Source organism: Taudactylus pleione, unplaced genomic scaffold (assembly GCF_031769625.1).
Source record: "Taudactylus pleione unplaced genomic scaffold, aTauple2 ptg000032l, whole genome shotgun sequence".
Lineage (NCBI taxonomy): Eukaryota > Metazoa > Chordata > Amphibia > Anura > Myobatrachidae > Taudactylus > Taudactylus pleione.
In genome coordinates this window covers 39947501-39966393 of record NW_028284434.1, presented here as the reverse complement: position 1 = coordinate 39966393, position 18893 = coordinate 39947501, and the positions used below count along the sequence as shown (strand labels likewise).

The 18893-nt window shown below is 41.4% G+C and overlaps 1 protein-coding gene across 6 annotated transcripts in view; it reads left to right on the top strand.

Annotated features, from left to right (window-relative positions):
- Positions 1–18893, top strand: part of MAD1L1 (mitotic arrest deficient 1 like 1) — an 811364-nt gene that overhangs the window by 226059 nt on the left and 566412 nt on the right. For all 6 annotated transcript variants that reach the window (XM_088452027.1, XM_088452028.1, XM_088452030.1 and 3 more), the window contains one exon: positions 14422–14562. In XM_088452027.1, coding sequence (XP_088308153.1) covers positions 14422–14562 — 141 coding nt within the window. The remainder of the gene's footprint in view (positions 1–14421; positions 14563–18893) is intronic.

The window sequence follows — 18893 nt, the reverse complement described above, 5'->3', positions numbered from 1 at the left end:
CATCAGGATCTAAATAAATTCTTGAGCCTGATTTTTTTTAATCTTTTGCACACTTGTTCCTCCAGGGTAATATAGCCCCGTGCTGACCGGGTAGCATGGTAGTGAGATCCCACACTGTGCATCTCCTGGTAGTGGAAATTTCTGGAGGATATTCTATCACATGACGTCTATCTTTAACATTTAAAAAATCTGGACCACAACAACCAGGTGTTTTTCATTCTGTCATGGTTCTGGTGACTTTGAGCCCATTTACAATCTGTTCCACCTATCAGATGCTGTTCCATTCCCCCCATAGTGTTGGCTAGGCAATTCATGATTGTTTCTCCTTATGTTTTTTATTTTATTTTACTTGGGACTGTATAAAATACATTGTCACTTTCCCTGCACCACTTCTCATAATAAACTACATTGGTTTAATGCAGAAATCCCATGTGAAAAAAGTTCTTTATTTTTTGTTCTCTTCCGTTTGTGTTATAGAAATTGCCCTGGGTATCTTTTTATAAAGCTAAAGCTGGGTACACACTGAGATGTTACGATTTGGCCAAATAGTAACGACATATTGTGCATATCATGCAGTGTGTATGTATGCTCCCGCCGTCGCCTACGACATCAGGTTTGATGCGCTGCACATCAAACAACCTGAAGAGATCACTTGCGGCTCCATTCATGTTAATGAATTATGGAACGAGGGCTTGTTCTGTCATTCATTACATCGTTCTGAAGGTACTGGAGGACCAATGGAATGTGTTCTTTTTTTTTTCCACCTCCACGATGCAGCAGTCCCCTTACAGTTAAAGGAGAATCCTCTCCTTTGTAATGCTCGCAGTGTGGCTCATATTGCGACACAAAAATGGTTTGAATGCTTATATTAAGCTTTTTTTCCCTCTCTTAGGCAATCTAGACTTCCAGCGGAGCTTGGCTTCTAACACCTTCCCATTATAGTCGGAAAGGTGTATTAATTGTATTGGATGTTTGGTTGATAAACCTAATAGACTGCCCCTCACATGCCATCAAGCTGTGGACAGTTTTGAGTTTCTAGCTTCCTTACCCTTTGCATATTTTCAGGTTCAGCATTACGTTAGTCTTGATGTTCAGAACTTTTCTGAATTGGATTGTGGCTATCCCCTAGACACACTTTTGTCCCGTCCCACGTCCAATTATAAAGCCATTTCCCTTCATCTTACGAGAGATCCTGGACTATACCAAATTTCGGTCAGGTCTTTCTCAATGGTTGCAATGTTTCCCAACAGTTGATGAGTTGCTAAGAGCCTCTGTTGACTCCTGTCATCTCCTCTCTGCAAGCTCTTATAGGGAGCTATTTTTAAATGTTTACTATAGGACATTTATCAGCCCACATCGGGGATTTCTAAAGGGATCTTCCCCTTCCCATGGATGTCCTCATTGTCGGGTGGATAATGCGGACCTGTATAACTCTTTATGGTCCTGCCCTCTAGTTCGAGACTTTTGGCTTTAGATCTACAAGTTTGCTTTGGAGCATTTGATTAATTTTAAACATTTTTTTCTCCTGTGTTGAAAACTTCTTCTCTTTATTAGGTGTTTTGCTGTTGCATAAAGTAATGGATTCCAGTCCAATGTACTGAAGAATTTGTAATTTATTCATTAATTAATAGATCTAGCCCTGACTGGAAGCCTGCACTTCTCCCAGATTTAGAATGCAGTAACTAGTAAGTTGTCATACTTCTAACATAGAGTGGTCTACCTTTCATTACAGTCTCCTTTACCACACCCACTGAAATCATATTTCCCTAGAATATTTTACACTATGCAAGCATATAATGACATTTGGTGTAGTCAAATATAGCATTCATCAGATTTGACAGTTTATTCTTCTAGTCTTGGCACTACAATAGACTGGTTTGTAAATGTCCTTCATGGAATGTTTGTTATATCCAATCTAACCATATTTGGTTTGATCTTATCCTCGGCCCAGAACTATTACACAAATGGTCAGATTCTTGTCCAGTTCTTAAGAAAAAGACTGTTTTGCAAGTATTTGTGTTATAGAGAAACTCAACTCATTTGCTAAGTAAAAGGTCACCCATTAAAACTGCATGGCTATATTAATTTATAAAGCATATTATGTTTTGCACATACTAACTGTAAATATGGAATTATGTAAAATGTAACGTTCCCTATAAACTAATAGTGTACACACTGGCCGTTATATTGGCCGACCAATTGATCGGCCAATTTACAGTATCTGCTGCCAGTCAGCCAGTGTGTACAGGTGATATGTCTGTGAATGACGTCGTTCAGACATATCGCATTGGCTGTGCTGCACACCCAATGGACAGATATGTCTGCAGACCACCCATACACATGCAGCTGTGGGGAGGGGGGCGGACACACTCCTGACCTGCCCCCTGACCAGCGGGACCAGCGGCTGCTGGATAGGTGATGGTCGTTCAGTGTGTATGAACAACAATCATCTACAGATATATCTGCAGATTTATCGGTCATGTGTCTTCCCACCTTAAGCTTGCACACCGGGATGGGCCATATTGGGAATTTTGCCTCAGGGCCATGTTGCCTGGGAGTCGGAAACTCCTACTTGCCCTGAGTGCAGCCGCTAAAAAGATCATATTACAGGTTGAATCAGCCAGGAGTATCTCCTTTTTCTCTCTTTAAAGAAAAAATATATGTTTAGAATGGAATGGCTGGAGGCCTCTTTGGCTAAAGAATCTAGAGGTTTCCAAATGTTTTACTTTTTGGAACAGTTACATAGCTATACACCCGTTGCAGACACAACAGTTGCTCACTCAATACTTTTCATCTACTTCATGGTACTCATTACGCCTAGCAGATAACCCTCCTATGTCAGTATTGGGAGCTTCCTAGTCCGCGCAGCACCGTTATGTTTACTGTGTTTTACTGTGTGAATTCTATTTCTGGACTGGAGGTTTGTGTTTTGGTACATTTACATTTCTGCTTTAGCACTGTTCATTACATGATCTATCCATAGCATTTACTCACGTCTTGTGTTTGTCTCAATGATTTTATTTGCATGACATTGCACAATGTTTTGATTCTTTGTTCAAAATGCCTATGAATCAATAAAACACATATATAAAAGTTTATATAATTTGCTTAAGTTTTTTTTTTTCTCTTTAAGCGGCTTTTAATGATTTACAGTTTGCGAAGTGTCATGTGATAATGTCACATGACCTGATGTACAGTAGTGAGCAGTCAGGCTTTGAATGTTTTTGCATTGGGAACACTTGCCTTAATAACCAGCATAAAGGGCCAATATAATTATATACTCCACATTTTTCCGGTAAGTGTATTTCTTTCTTTGTCGCGTGTAGCCTGGACAGTGCTGCCGGTTACTGGCAAAGCCTTTCTCCCTCCTGTGATCTTTCACCACTTGCTTAGCACAACAGTAGGGGTAAAGTCTTCCTGGTCTACTGTGTTCTCACTATTGCTCATGTGTAGCTCAATTTGCCGGTCACCATGCAGCAGTCTTCCTCTTCCAGCGAAGCAGCTTCTGATTCCGAATCCAGAGCTGTGTTTAGTTCAGTGGCCGAGCGATGGAACATATAGCTCTTAGTTGCTAAACAAATAGATACACAGCGCTAAAAAGTGATTTAAAATTCCACCGAGACGAACAGTCTAAAATGTAACTAGTTTAATAACACACAGTACATAAAACAGTAAATATAAGATAGCAGTATTTAAGTCATATTGTAATAATGAATAGTCAAAGACCCGATTCCAGATGTTTAAGATTACCAGCATGGGTACAGTTCATGTAAGCTGGAGTCCAGTATTTGGAAGACGAGCCTTCGCCGCACTCTGAGGTCCGATGTTTATTAGTCTTTAGTTGTCTGTTAAATCGCCTTTGTTTGTGTCTCCCATAAACCGCACCGGCGATAATCCCCGAAATCTATGGTAATACTAGAGTCTGCAATTAACACTGTGATAAATGGTTAACACTGTTTAATAAATAGGAGACTATTTATTGTCACCCATGTAATTATCTATCATAGAGTGATGTTGTGATGGGAAGCTGTTGGAAGCACATTGTGGAGGGATGGAGTACGCAACTCTCTGTTTAAAAAAAAATATATAAGTTCCTGAGTTTGGAGCTTTGAACTTTTTTTTTATTTTTATTCAGTCTACCACAGTATTCATGGCGATCTACCTTTAAAGAAAAGTTGTTATTTTGGGTCATGATGTATTTGCAAGAACCCCTAGCTTTCCCATTTACACAAGCAAGAACTGTACACTATGTAGGAGACAATTTTGTACCAGCCAATTTAAGCCACCTGCAAGACTACTTGCTGATGGTCAAATTCTAATAGGAGACGTTAGTATCATTAGTATCAAGCAATGCAAAGGGTGGGGAAGTGGCCCAGGGGAGAAGTTACCTGACAGCAACCAATCAGCGTTGAGGTACATTCTATAAAATGACAGATGCTAATTGGTTGCTGTGGGCAACATCTCAATTTCTCTCTCTCCAAGGCTTGATACATCTCCCCTATAGTGTTGTTCATCATTGGAGAAATTCTTCTATGAGAATGAGTGAGTGCAGGAGTGGACAGGCAAAGCTGAGCCACTCATGCCAAAATGCATCAAGACTGGCTGGCAAGGTGTATGGTACCATTCATTCCCAGCCAGCCAGTATTGCTGTGTCAATTCGCTGCATAGTGATATTTTATATGAAAATTTTAGCGATAACATTTTTTGTCTCACTGCTGTAGGAAATTTTTGCTGTTGACACTTTATAGTAAATCAGCCAGAAAACGTTATATTAGGATCACTTGTGTATTAAAAAGCACCTTTGTAAATATCTATGTAAAGAGTGAATTCTTACAACATCACTAATAAAGAGCTCTGATGTCACCATTTCAGTGTAAGCTATGAAAACCTGTGCATTATGCATATTTAAATGATTAAAAAGTATTATTTAAAGTAGGTGGTATATAATGCTATATACTATATGGGATGTAGTCACGGAGTGCAGGATGCTGACGGTCTGAATACTAGTGCTGAAATCCTAACAGCAGTATCCCAACCGACGGCAACCCGAAGGTAATTATTGTCTGTTAGGCACTAGGGGGAGGCTTAGGGTTAGACATCGGGGAGGGAGTGTTAGGTTTCGGGGGCGGTTAGGTTTAGGGTTCAGGGAGGGGGCGTTAGGCTTAGGCACTAGTGGGGAAGGTTACGTTTAGGCATCGGGAAGGGAGAGGTAGGGGCATCCCGACCGCCGGCAATCCATACCAAAACCATATTATATGGCTGATTGCTGGTTCGTTTAACTTATGATGGTCTAGCTTTAATTAGGTATTTGGATGAATTATTTGGAAAGCTAAATGGTAGTCATTGGGTGGACTCAATATAAGTAGCATATGTCAGGACCAGTGTGTGAGAAGGGGTGTGGCCCCGCGTCACTGGGTGCATCCTGCACTTTGGATGCACTGGTTCACCTCCGATGGCAATTACAGCTGACCTGTATAGTAAACTTTCAGGCCAAATAGGGGACAACGCTTTCTCAATTGGGACATAGGGCCGTCTGCAATTGCCGGCGAAAAGTCCCGGACTTTTCGCATGCCTGAGTTTTTGCCATCATCACCAGTTTTGCTCGTCACCGCAATTCGCCCTATTCAATTGCAAGGGACGCAACAACGCGTCCCGGTGAAACTGAGATCGGTAAAAAGTCCTGTCAGATTTGGGGAAATCAGCCTGACACACCCCTAAAGATGCACTGACATGGGGGATCACTATGGATAGCCCCGAATAGCCCTGCTGGAGGTATTTTGGGGTGCTTTAATGCTCTCAATTGGTGTTATTTAGCGTCTTTGCACAAGTGGTGAAGAATAGCATTTAGCAGGTTTTTGGGGGACAAATAAGTAATCCCTGCAAATTTGGGGTACATGAAAATGGGTGTAAGCGTGGTTAAAAATGTCTAAATTGTGTTTTTAAAATCCTAAAATACGCACCTTCAGCATGCACCTGCAATAAAAAAAAACAGGTTGGGCATACTTGGGGGACCCCCTGGAGTCTCTTTCGCTAGTTTTTAAGTTTGTCCCCCAACTTTGGTTTATTTCGACCCCAAAATGAAAGCACTTTTTTGGGGTGTTCTAAAGTATTTTATTAGCTTTTTTTGACACCATTTACCTTTGGGAGACTGTCCCAAGGCTGCAGGGGTGTTCCGCAACTTTGCACCCCAAGCCCCCAATTCTACACTTTTTGTTTCTGCCTCCATTCACAGGCTAATCTTTTCCTCACCGGCGGAAAGTCTTTGCAATTGAATACGAGGTTCTTGCCTGGTGAAATTACGTCACCGGCGAGAACTTTTCATCGATCTCTGCTTTTCGGCGGCAACTGAATATGGCCCATTGTCTTCAAATAGGGATTATCCTGCTTAATTTGGAACAGTTGGGATCAATAAAATGGTACATTGCTGATTACTCCACGACAGCTGCTCCCAGACCGCGATAGCTTAGACTGTTAATTACACATTTATTCCTGTTACATTAATATGTAGATGACTCTTACATTGAATGTCAAAATAATTTCATTTGTTCAGTCTTTATCTCAAGAGTATACTGCATTTGTCATTATACACGACCTTATGTTGTCTTGTGAAAGCATATTTGCATTCCAGGCTTATTGGTGCCTTTGCACTTGTTGAAATAGCGACCCTCATGTGCCTTTAAGTCTTTCATTCTGTATTCTCTTGTAGCTTCCTTCCATAGTCCCACTCTGAAGCCACTTCAATTAAAATCCATCTCTGATTTCTGCTCACCTCTCATTACTTCCTGCCCCTTTGCTCCTCTTCGTGCGTGCTGATTTTATTTTTTTTACCTTCCTTTTCTCTCAGTGCTTTTTCCTTCTATTTCCCTATGTAGTACTTGCTATGCATCGCCCCTCGCACCACATATTAGTGATTATTAGGTGACTTGGTGACCTCATTAGAGTAAAACAATGTCTTGATCCGCAGTGGATAGTCTTCACCACTAGAAATGCAGATTCACTTGGCGCTCCCACAGGAAAATTGTCAATGAAATGTGATTTTCCAGTATGTTGTGTATTATCAAATATCATTGACTCTTTAAAATATATTTTATTAGGATAAAGTACATTTCATGGTTATATTCAGTGTTTTGTTCTGTTATTACAGTACGTTACTCTTTACAGCTTGTCATTTTAGCTTGTATATTCTCACAGGCTGTAGATGCTATTTTTGTTCATAATGGCAATTTGACCTCCTAGAAGCAATTTATCTCTGAAATACTCTTTCTATATAATAAATATATACACATTCATTCAAACGTTGGTCTTACAGCACTGCACTTTCACTTGCCAAGCAAACATATTTTACTCTTCTAATGTGCGACATAATCTATACCATCCATCAGAATATCTCCACATGCTGTACCCTGCATACACTACCACCCCTTCTCCTGCATTCCCCAATATATTTATTCTCCCCTGTAACCAAGTGGATGTATTTTTACCTATCTGATTCATTCTTGACTACTCCCTCTCCTTCGCGCCCCACATTCAATCTTTTACCCTCTCCTGTCGGCTCCAGCTCCGCTACATTGCTTGCATCAGACCCTTCCTCTCCCAGGATGCTGCCAAAACCATTGTTCACACACTGATCATCTCTTGCATTGACTACTGCAACCTTCTCACTGGACCCATCTGCTTCCATCTTGCTCTTCTCCAATCTGTACTTAACGCTGCAGCTGGACTTATCTTCATCTCCCGCCGCTCCACATCTGTCTCCCCTCTCTGCCAATCCCTTCTCTGGCTAACCTTGCCCTACAGAATTATTTTCAAATTCATAACCATCACACACAAGGCCCTCTCCAACTCCTCAGCTCCCTCAATCTCCAGCCTCATCTCCTTATACACTCCCTCCCGTCCTCTCCGATTGGCCACTGACTGCCGCCTTTCCTCCCCTCTGGTCACCATATCTCACTCCAGGATCCAAGATTTCTCCTGTGTTGCCCCCCACCATTAGTACGAACTCCCTTGTTCCATCAGACTATCCCCCAGCCTGTCTTGCTTCAAGCGGGCACTGAAAACCCACCTGTTCATTAAAGCCTTTCCTTCCACCACTTAACCATGTCACCACATAGTCTACCTCACCCTCTTGCACTCACCAAGTCTCTCACCCTTAGCTCCCCATACACTGTCTTCTGTTTGTCTCTCCCTTCCCTTTATACTGTAATCTCCTTGAGCAGGGCCCTCCTCCCTCCTGTTCTCATTCCCTACTACTCCCTACAGCTACACTCTACACTTCCTCCTTGGGCTCTCTGCCCCTGGACTCTACTCCTACAACCTAGACCCATTTTATGCAGCCATGCCAATGGTGTTATAGGTTTCAGCTTACGCTGAATGTGTCCATTGCACCCCTTGCATCAGTGTCTGTGGTGAGAGTTGTAGAGCTAATTGTTAATTGTTCACTGTATTGTGCTCTACTGTTTTACCCTGCACTGTCTTATTGCTTCGCCCTCTGTACAGCGCTGCAGACCTCGTGTGGCACCTTATAAATTATCTATAATAATATGTTTCACCAAACATCTTGCTTCCTCTCAACTTTTCTGCTCCCGCTCCCCCACTACATGCCCACCTATACAGTAGATCTCCCCTTTAACGTATCTCTCTCTTTAGCGGCACTTTCCCACCATACATTAAACGTGCTCAGCTTGACAGCCCTAAAGAAAATCAATCTCTTGACCCATAGTCTATATCAAATTACTGTTCTACTTCTGTCCTCCAATTTGCCTCCAAATTACTTGGGAGGCTTGTGTACAGCCACCTAACTCGGTCTCTCCTCTCACTCTCTTCTTGACTCTTGGTAATCAGCCCCCCCCAAATTGCACTTATATTGTCAGTGATCTACTTACGACTTCGAAGTGTCACTGCTCCATACACATCTTTCAGGGCATCTCTGTCACCTGTGACAGCGTTGCTCAGCCTCCTCTCCTGCATACTCTATATTGTTTTGTGACCCTGGCTCATTTCCAGCCACTCATTGAGTGGGCCATCATCCCCTCGGATCCAAATGTCTGTTGTGGTCTAACAAGGATCTCTTATCAGTCATTTGCTTTTCTCACTGATCACTTCTCTTGGTGAATTAAGTAGGTAATTTAACCTTCAGTCTCACCTCTATGCTGATGACCCCCAAATCTAAAGGCCCCATACATCTGAGATGTATTGGGCCAATTCCCCATTTCCGAGAAGCCTGGGTCGTGGCACCGGTGAAATTCTGCATGTTGACATACTCTGTCTTTGCATGCAGTGGGAGCCATTAGAAGGGAGTTCTGCGGCCTGGCTCCCACTCCGTATGGCAGGAATGTGACAGACCATCACTGACTCTTAGGCACTGTTACATTTTATGTCACACAGCAATACATCTCCTATTCTGCTAGTAACGCCCCTTCCTCTTAGCCTCCAGTCATTCTTCAGGCATAATGTGCACTTAATCTGCTTCCTGTTTCTCCATTTTTAGATGTGTAGTTTAGTCAGTGTCATGCCATTTCCTGAGATAACTGTGTTCAGCAGAGCAAGACTGGACAGTTTTTCACTTTTTTTCTTTATAAAGCAAGCCTCATTTAAATAGATTTCCTCAGTAACGTCATTGGCATTGCCCTAGTGGCACTATATTTTAGCTTTAATGTCATTACCTCCCAGGCTCCCGCTAACATTTGTCTCCCCTCTCCGCATGTTTGCATGGTGTAAGTCCAATTTGTGCATTCAATCTGTTTCTATGACGAATTCCCTTTCTTGAATTGCCTCTGCCTTGAAGGGGCTTTTTACCACACAGTAAACAATAACTATCTGTTTTATAGGGACTAGGGACTGCAGTAACTGAGAATGATGGCTTCAGGTTAGATCAGAGCCTCAGGATCTTCTTTATGTACTTGCAGAGGTCAGGCCCTGTATTTCGTCAGCTCTCCTATAAGTGTGACTGCACGACCCTTCTCCAGCATTGGGAACAATTCATTTTATGTATCTGTGACTCCAAACATTACCAGTCATTGACCTTTTTTTACTATCCGCCATGTTCTCTGCACAGCTCGTTAGCTTATATTCCGTTATAAAGTGTGCCTCTTACTTGCTCTAAAGCAATCTTCTATTATATAATAGTATTTTATACTATATAATATACAGTTAATGTCAATAAAATAGACAATTCTGATGTTTTGACTCTTCTAATCATTTGCTTCAAATGAAAAAACAAAACTCCTTAATGCCGTGGTTCCCTAACTCAGTCCTCAAGGTACCAGAATAGTTCATGTTTAAAGGATATCCATGGTTGAGCACAGACTGTTAAATCAAATTGACTGAGGTGCTATTTAAGTCAATTGTGCTTAAATATGGATATCCTTAAAACCTGGACTGTTAAGATATCTTGAGAACGGAGTTTGGGAGCATCCACTTTTAGAGTATGTGTCCACTTTCAGATTAATTGTGTTGGACTGTGCACACCCTCCTGCAACTTTAGCTAGCACATTGCTTTAGTTTTCGGGCCCCCTCTGTGCTTTACAGTCATGGCTTCATACTGCTAAATGTAGTTGCTTACTTTGTCTTGTTCTCTTTGACTTGAGTGTGAATCAGAAGGGTGAATGTTGTGTGATTTAGTGCTCTAACCTTGTATGTTTCTGGTCACCATCATGGCACTCTCTATCTGTACCTACACCACTGTAATCCATAAGTCCTATATCGTGTGTACAATGCATTTACTATTTAAGCTGCAACATGGCATTAAAAGTGTCAGCAGTTAACAGAATGGTTTCACCAAACATACAGTGCTTGCCCATTCAAAGCCAACCCGTAATTTAAGCCAGTTCCAGTGACACAATCCACAATTTGTGGCATCGCACAGTGGGGGTGGGATACTGATACCACAATTTGCAACAAATCGCATTGTTACGCCCCCTTCCTGCTCATTTCACTAGGAAGTGGGTGGGATGTGGGATGGTTTCCCACTGTTCCAGGACTCCATGGGACTAAGGGATGACACTTTGCAACATGACCATCAATAGTGATTGCCCTGCTGCCATTGCAACATGCTTTGTGATTGCATGTAGCCATCGCAAGGTAAACAGCCGATGGTTTAGTAGGCATGAACAGTGGAAGCATTAATTGTTAAAAATCGGATGAGCATCTGAAACACGTGGTAACCATTGCAATCCTGGCTTTGAATGAAAAACAGTTTTCTTTCAAACCGGAACATTGATGGATGCTAACAATCTGTTTCCAGTGTCCTAGTGGGATTCCAACAAAATTCGGGAGTCTCCTGAACGTTCCTGAGAGAGTAGGAAAGTGTTATTGGGTCTTCACATTTCTGAAAAGAAACTTTCATTCTGTACAGAGTGAAATATGTACAAAGCAATGTCCTTATAACAGTGACGTGCGGTGAGGTCAATGGCTGGGAGAAGCACACATGGAGATGGGTCTGAGTGCTTGGAGCCTGTCTCACCCCCTACTCACTGTAACTCTCCTTCACTACACTAAGTTTCAGTGTCCATTGATTCTCCTACCTGCATCACTGTGTCTTCTCTTGCTGCTGCTGACTGAGCTACGATATCTAAACACTGCAGTGGACTTCCTGGTCACATGACACCTCCAAGGTGTCTATCAGTGCTCAAGGTGCTACCCCCCTCCATACTCAGAGGCATGCCTCTGTTAGCTCTGTCTATGCAGCTTCCTGTCGTGGTGTTGCCCCGCCCCCAGCTCTGCAAGCAGTGTCTGACTATTCAGAGTTTGGCTGAGCTGTTCCTGCCTCATCTCTCGTCTCCCTGCAGTCCCAGGGAGCGCCACAAAGCTTTTGAGTGTAAACTATTAAAATGATAAAAATAAACAAAGATGATGGTTATAAATATCATCTTTGTATTATTCTAATCATTTTTATATAAAATAAGGAGTGTGACAGGGGAGGCTCTGTCTACACTGACTGCATGTCCCTGCCTTATAACTGTTGGATGCCTTGCACACTCTGTTCCTGGGCCCTTGCCTATGTGAGAAGTTCTTTGTACCGGCATGTGATTTGCTTTTAGAGCCATCAACAGTATTTTATTTTTATTTTTGTTCGCCAAGTCCAAGGAATGACAGTATATCTTGTATTATTAATCAGGAAAATAGCCTTTCTCCTGTAGATTACATCTGCTTCATGATCCCCTTTTGGCTTTGATAAAAAGCATACAAATGATGGAGTGATATACACAAGGGAGACAGCAGTGTATCACAGTGTAACACAATGCCTGCAAAGTGTAAACAAGTTTGATAATGTCACTTATCTGACAGATTTCTCCGAGCTTAGATCATCGAAGTCATCGCTAACTCACTACCCAAAGACAGGCTGGAGCAATCTTTTGGCAGCATCTCCTCCTTGGCAACACATGCAAAATGCCTTCAACCTTGTTGATGCAGCAGAACCTGTGCTTTTTGCCTTAGCAGGAATCATAACCAATCCATCTATCACAATGATAACTTATTTGGAATACAGCTGTAGGCCCCTCTGGGCCAGTCTTCTGCTGAGATGGTTGATAGGGTCTCAGTGTCACAACGTCTCTAAGTATCAGCGCAGGTGGCCGTTTTTCAAAGATTACACTGTGGAAATCTCATTTGGCAATTGCCGTGATGCACTGCAGATTAAAGGAATGCAGGAGATGTTTGGTGGCTTTCCAGATCCGCAGCTTTAGAAGATGACAGATTGTAAAGCTCAGTAACACTAAAATGTTAGTAGGGCTCATTTGTAAAATAGGTCCAATCTAGATTTAATCTATTGCCAGCGTGATATTCGGTAGCTGTAAAACTGGCTGTGTCTGGATAGCGGCCAGGATATATCTCATAATGTAGGACAAGGGCTCCAGGAATAATAGCTTCTGCTTTGACGTTCTCCCGGCTAAATCTAAACAGCAACAATACTGATCCAGCATATTTGTCTATGCTAAATAGAGCTGACACTTTGTGCAGTGCTTGGCAGTATCATTGGGTAATATCTGACAATGCATATTCGGCAGTTTGGAAATATTGTGTATTGACTATTAACTGTAGAAATTTGAGTTTAGAGATGAGTCGCACTGGGTGCAGGCTTGGACTGAGGTCTGACTATCCGGCACCTACCTCACATGAAACCCCCATGACATGCATTGCCGAAATTAAAGAGTTTATTCTTCTTAGATGTTTCTAAACCATGTCCTCAAAATATATATAACACAACGATATGGCAGTATGCAGTGATTACTTTCTGAATAACTTTTTTTTTATATTCATTTTTTTTTTTTTTTTTGTAAATAGATCTGAAATCCTTTTAGAAAATAATCAAAGCACTTTAAAAGTTCTAATTCCACTTTGAGAAGTCACCAATGCATTAGCCATTTTATTATTAAGTATGAGTAGTGTACAGTCCATATGGTGCAAAACAAGATATTGGAATGAACACAATCTAGTAATGAGAAATATTATGTTAGGCGGCCACTGCGGTATATATTGGTTATTCAAAGTTTGCGAAATTACAATCTAGTTGTTAGAGCAGGGTAAAGAAAGTGACATCTTACATAATGGACAGTTAATCAATTTCACCAACTACAGTAAACCTTGTAGTTACTACTTATATCAGTTCAGTAGAGCTGCCTAGACCATAACATTGGTTTCATGAGCCCAAGCACAGACATATAACATGCTTATTGTATGTTGGCGGCTGCAGTTTTTTTAATTGCCTGTCAGTCGTACCTATACCTGCAAAATCTTCAACTGTATGATTGTAACAACACATTACACTGCATACCAGTATCTTCGCTGCTTCTGTTACTTCTGTATAACAGTGATCGTTATAGCACCCTGCACCTGTCACAGCCTGTGCAGTTCCTCTTTTTTTATTTCTTGTTTATTGATCATTATATACAGGTACAATTCTAGAAGCACATATGGAATGCAAATACTTTTTAGCCCATGCAGAGTGTTATGCTGGGTACACACTACACAATATCTACCCAGCATGACATCGCCAGCGACGGGCCCCTGCTTGCAGCAAGTGCATAGACAGTTGCTGATGTCGAGTCCGACGGTGGGGGGGCAAAATTATATTTCTTTTTTTAAAGATGGGTGATGTAAGTGGGTTTACCCTGGCGCGTGACATAAATGTGAATGCAGTAAGGAAGGTGTTAATGTGCATTTAGTTACTACTTTGTATCTTTTGAGTGCAGCTTTATCCTTTGTGTTTGGTTGGGATATCAATATTAAGTGCAGTATCCGAAAAATGTGGAAGTTGAAAATTCCATGTCCTGATTGGTTAATAGAAAAGTCAGCTTTGGTTCAAAACAAGTTTCATAGGGACTAGCTCACTATTCCGGCTTAATTACAGTATGTAACATGTTGGCATTCCAGGGTTTGCTGATACATCTGATGTATCTTTCTTTTGCATGTCAATTTCTCCAGGAACGAGATGGAATGAGGGCGATCCTGGATTCGTATGACACCGAGCTGACCCCGTCAGAGCATACTCCTCAGCTCAGCCGCCGTCTTCGCGAGGCAGAGGAGATTCTGCAGAGAGTTCGCGGACACAATGATGAAATGGAGGTAATTGGGGACTATATAGTAATGCTACAGGTATAAGAGTCTCTCTGTCTGGCTGGTCTATTTAAATCCATTCACTTTATAATTACATACGTGAGGCGCCTAAATCAGCAATTTAGCGCAGTGCACCTAAACATGGGACGTTGTGTAACAACTCTGCTTGTTTAGGTTGTGGTCTAAGTGTTGGGGAGACCAATTGTGTACTGACATGCTGTTAATTATAAGGATCAATCATTTTTAAAACACACTGTACGGCTAGAACTCTCCAACTGCTTTCCTGACTCAGCTTAAAGAGCTTGCGCAGAGATTTCAGCCCATAATTTAGAAAAGAATGTCTACACTACACTACCTTACCTTTTTCTAAAATATGTCCCTTGTTTTTCCCCCCAATTTTTCTTGACGGGCGTGATACAAAATGTTGACAGGGTCACAATGTTGACATTGTGTGCAGGTCAGCTGTCTGCATGTCGACACAATATTGTCTATTGTTTGAGCCAGGGACAGATTAAGGGCCACATGGTCCTGGAGCTGAAAATGTTCAAGGGCCTATACTAAGAAAGGGAGGAGCTGTGACCAGTACTGTGTGGGTGTGACCAGCTCTGTGAGGGTGTGACTAGTGGTGTGTGGGTGTGGCAGGGTGGGACTAGTAGTGTGTGGGTGTGGCAGGGTGGGACCAGTACTGTGTGGGTGTGGCAAGGTGTGACCAGTGGTGTGTGGCCAACGCCATGAGGGCGTATACACCCCTACACTATCAGTCCCAATATCTCCCCAAATACATAAAAATTGCATAATTGTGTGAAAACTAACAATAGTTTTAAAACTTATGATTTAAGGTCAACTGTGTGGCAAGCTAGGTTATCATCATGGTGATGGGCCTATTTTTATTTGGAGGCCTGGACCTGTAGCTCCATCCGCCTCATTGTAGTTCTGTCCCTGGTTAGAAACCTACCCCTAAACCTGTAACGTCAACATTCGCACTGTTAACATAATGACATTTTGATTGACTACATACCCTTATTAGCAGAGACTTTTTTGTTAGTGGGTGTAGCTGTGTTCCTCACTGACATTATTACTCGTTTCTATAAATATATCCCTTACCTTTATATAAAGTAATATTAATATCCTTCTCTTTATAATAAGACCATTTGCCAATGATTTGGATGACTTTTCCCACAGGAAATGTAAGTGTACATGAAAGGGGTTGGATACTTTTGCATATAGCAGGTCAGTACTCAGAGCGCTGAAGTGCTTGTTCTGTCGCTGCAGACACAGAGGCTTGTTGTGTGAATGAACTGACCTCTTCCTATGTTCTTACTAACCTTTGCAGAAAAGCTGGTAAGTCCGATGTCTGCCAATCATCCTCTCACCTATTGGGGTCTGATTGACCATTTCATTTTGAACTAGGATCTTATCCTGTAGTTTCTCCCAATTCATATGCTTAATGTGGTTTGTATTCATGCAGTGACATAATATGGATATACTGTAGCCCAGTCTAACCATCCATGGCAGCGATTATAATGGCTGTATATCTCTGCTGTGATATAAGAGCCCCTCAGGGTTTCCTCTGGTCTGCAGCAAGCAGCTTGTGTTGGCAGGGGGAAGACTCTTATGTTTTCCTTCTCACAAGAACGATGGCAACAGACTCTGTAGTCCTCAGTGTGGGATTCTCAGACATAACAGTCCCCTCTTCCCCAGTGTGTCTCTGACATCTCTGACTTCTGAGAAGCCACCTCTGTGACGCAGTCCCTATCTCACCTCTAGGAGAGGAGCTAGCGCATTGCGAAACAGAGGGTCTTCTTACTGCCCCAGCTGCACAGTCGGCAAAATCACTGTAAATATAATTACATTAATAGCCATTTTATTGCATCGCATTTGGCTCTATATGAAACATTAATGAAGAGAGCGATGCTGGGAAGACATGCTGACACACTGACTAGCTCCCTGTGTTTTTTATGTTAAAGGGAGATTTAGTGTGACTGAGAACACCATATGTATTCTAATCAGTTAATTATGAGCCTGAGAATTTTGGCACATCAAAGTCCATATGCTCACGCATTATTCGCCAGTTAGACCAAGGGCTATAATAATAGGAACCTGTTAAGGTGACCATTCTTTGGTCAGTGAGTTATCAGGTACACACTGAATCGCTGGGCTATAGTGACGATGCAGCAGTAGTAGAGGGCTAGCTTGGTGCAAGAGTGTTAGACAGAGATCTTGTGACAGCTCAGATAAAAATGCATGTTCTCCTGTTTGGTGTTTTTTCTGTTTCTCTGGCTACATTCCTGGTTTAGGGTTTTCATACCCCAGCTTATGTGCTGTGAGCACATAGTTTGTATTGGCTATATGAGTCTTACCAACTGGGCAGAAAGTAAGAACTGCTGCTTCACTATTTGTGTGTTGCTGACTTACCAAGCAGGGATCAGTGTGAGAAATGTAAAGGTATCATTTTTGATTTGTCCCTGAAACCACTTCTCAGGCTCATGTAATAGCATGGCATGGCTGAAAAGAAGCCACATTGCAGGTAGAACAATGGCGCAAATATTGATATCGCAGAAACTGTTTTTGTTTTTTTTTACTTGCTGGAAAGTAGTGACATCACTGGGATAAAGCCTTTTAGCTTAATAGGAAGTAGTGACATCACAGGTATAAAGCCTGTCCACTCTCTAGGAAGTAGTGACATCACAGGTTTAAAGCCTATTAACTTACTAGGAAGTAATGTCATCACAGGAATAACGCATATTAGCTCACTACGAAATAGTAATGTCACTGGAATAAAGTTAACTCTCTAGGAAGTAGTGACATCACAGGAATAAAGCCTATTTATTATTTTAATTTATTTATTAACAGTTACTTATGTAGTGCCAGCGCTTTACAATTGTGATAAGAGGGCCCTGCTTGCAAGTTTACAATCTTTAGGGAATAGCCTGAATAGATGAGAAGGAGTACTACATATTGTTTAAAGGTGCAGTCATATGGCAGAGATTGTTTGTGGACTGTGAGATCCAGTCACACATGAATGTTGGCCTATGGGCACCATGATGTGAAAGTAAAGAAAGGAAAATAACCAAACCTACCCCTAATCTATCCCTTATAACCTAAAGTGCCTAACCCTAACCTCTTCCTTATAACCTTATAGCCTTACCCTATCCTCTCCCTAGTGTCTAACCTCTCCCTTATAGCCTAACCCTAACCTCCCCCTAGCCTGTCCCTAGTGCCTAACCTCCCCCAATCCTCTCCCTAGTGCTTAACCCTAACCTCTCCCTATTCTCTGCCTAGTGCCTAACCCTCCCACCCACAGCCTAACCCTAATGTTGACATTCTGATGTTGTTGACAAGTTGCCTGTCGACATTTTAATAATGTCTACATACCTGTGATGTCGACATTATAAATTTCATCATTGCCAACCTTGTGACTACATCCCTCATAAGTACAGGGTATAAGATGGAACAGCAGTTTGGAACTAGAGCAGCACAAATATCATACTGGTTTGTATCAGTATCGTGAACCCATTTCTGTGTCTGTGAACTAACAAGTCAGGATAAATTGACCGTCTTGAAATGTGCTTATAGTTGAGACACAGTATTTCACTGTGACTGTAGTACGGGGCGACTATCCACAAGGTGGCAGCAGATAGTGAGTTTCCTTCTTAAATCCTGTGATTTACTGAATATAACCTATAATTGCAAATAGTTAATAAGACTTAAGCAAAACCTAGGAAGTATTTGGGACAAGACCGTTACAGTGTGTCAGTTTTAATGTCATGGAAAGTATGAACAACTTCTCTTAAAAATTCTTAAAAATGCAGGTTTATATAGAGGTATAACTTTCCATATATAGTTACTGTAAGATATAGATATCTATATCTATATCTCTATTTATATATATATTAGGGATGTGCAGGCTCGGATAGGTTCGAGTTTGCACGCCAAGTTCGGATTTTTCCCTCCAAACAAACGGAACTCATTTTTTTGGGAGGGAAAAATCCGAACTCTGCGTGCAAACTCGAACCTATCCGGGCCTGCACATCCCTAATAAATAAATATATATATATATGTGTATGTATATATGTATATATATATATATATATGTATGTGTATATATATATATATATATATATATATTATATACACACACATATACACTGCTCAAAGAAATAAAGGGAAGACTAAAATAACACATCCTAGATCTGAATGAATGAAATATTCTTATTAAATACTTTGTTCTTTACATAGTTGAATGTGCTGACAACAAAATCACACAAAAATTATCATTGGAAATCAAATGTATTAACCCATGGAGGTCTGGTTTTGGAGCCACACTCAAAATTAAAGTG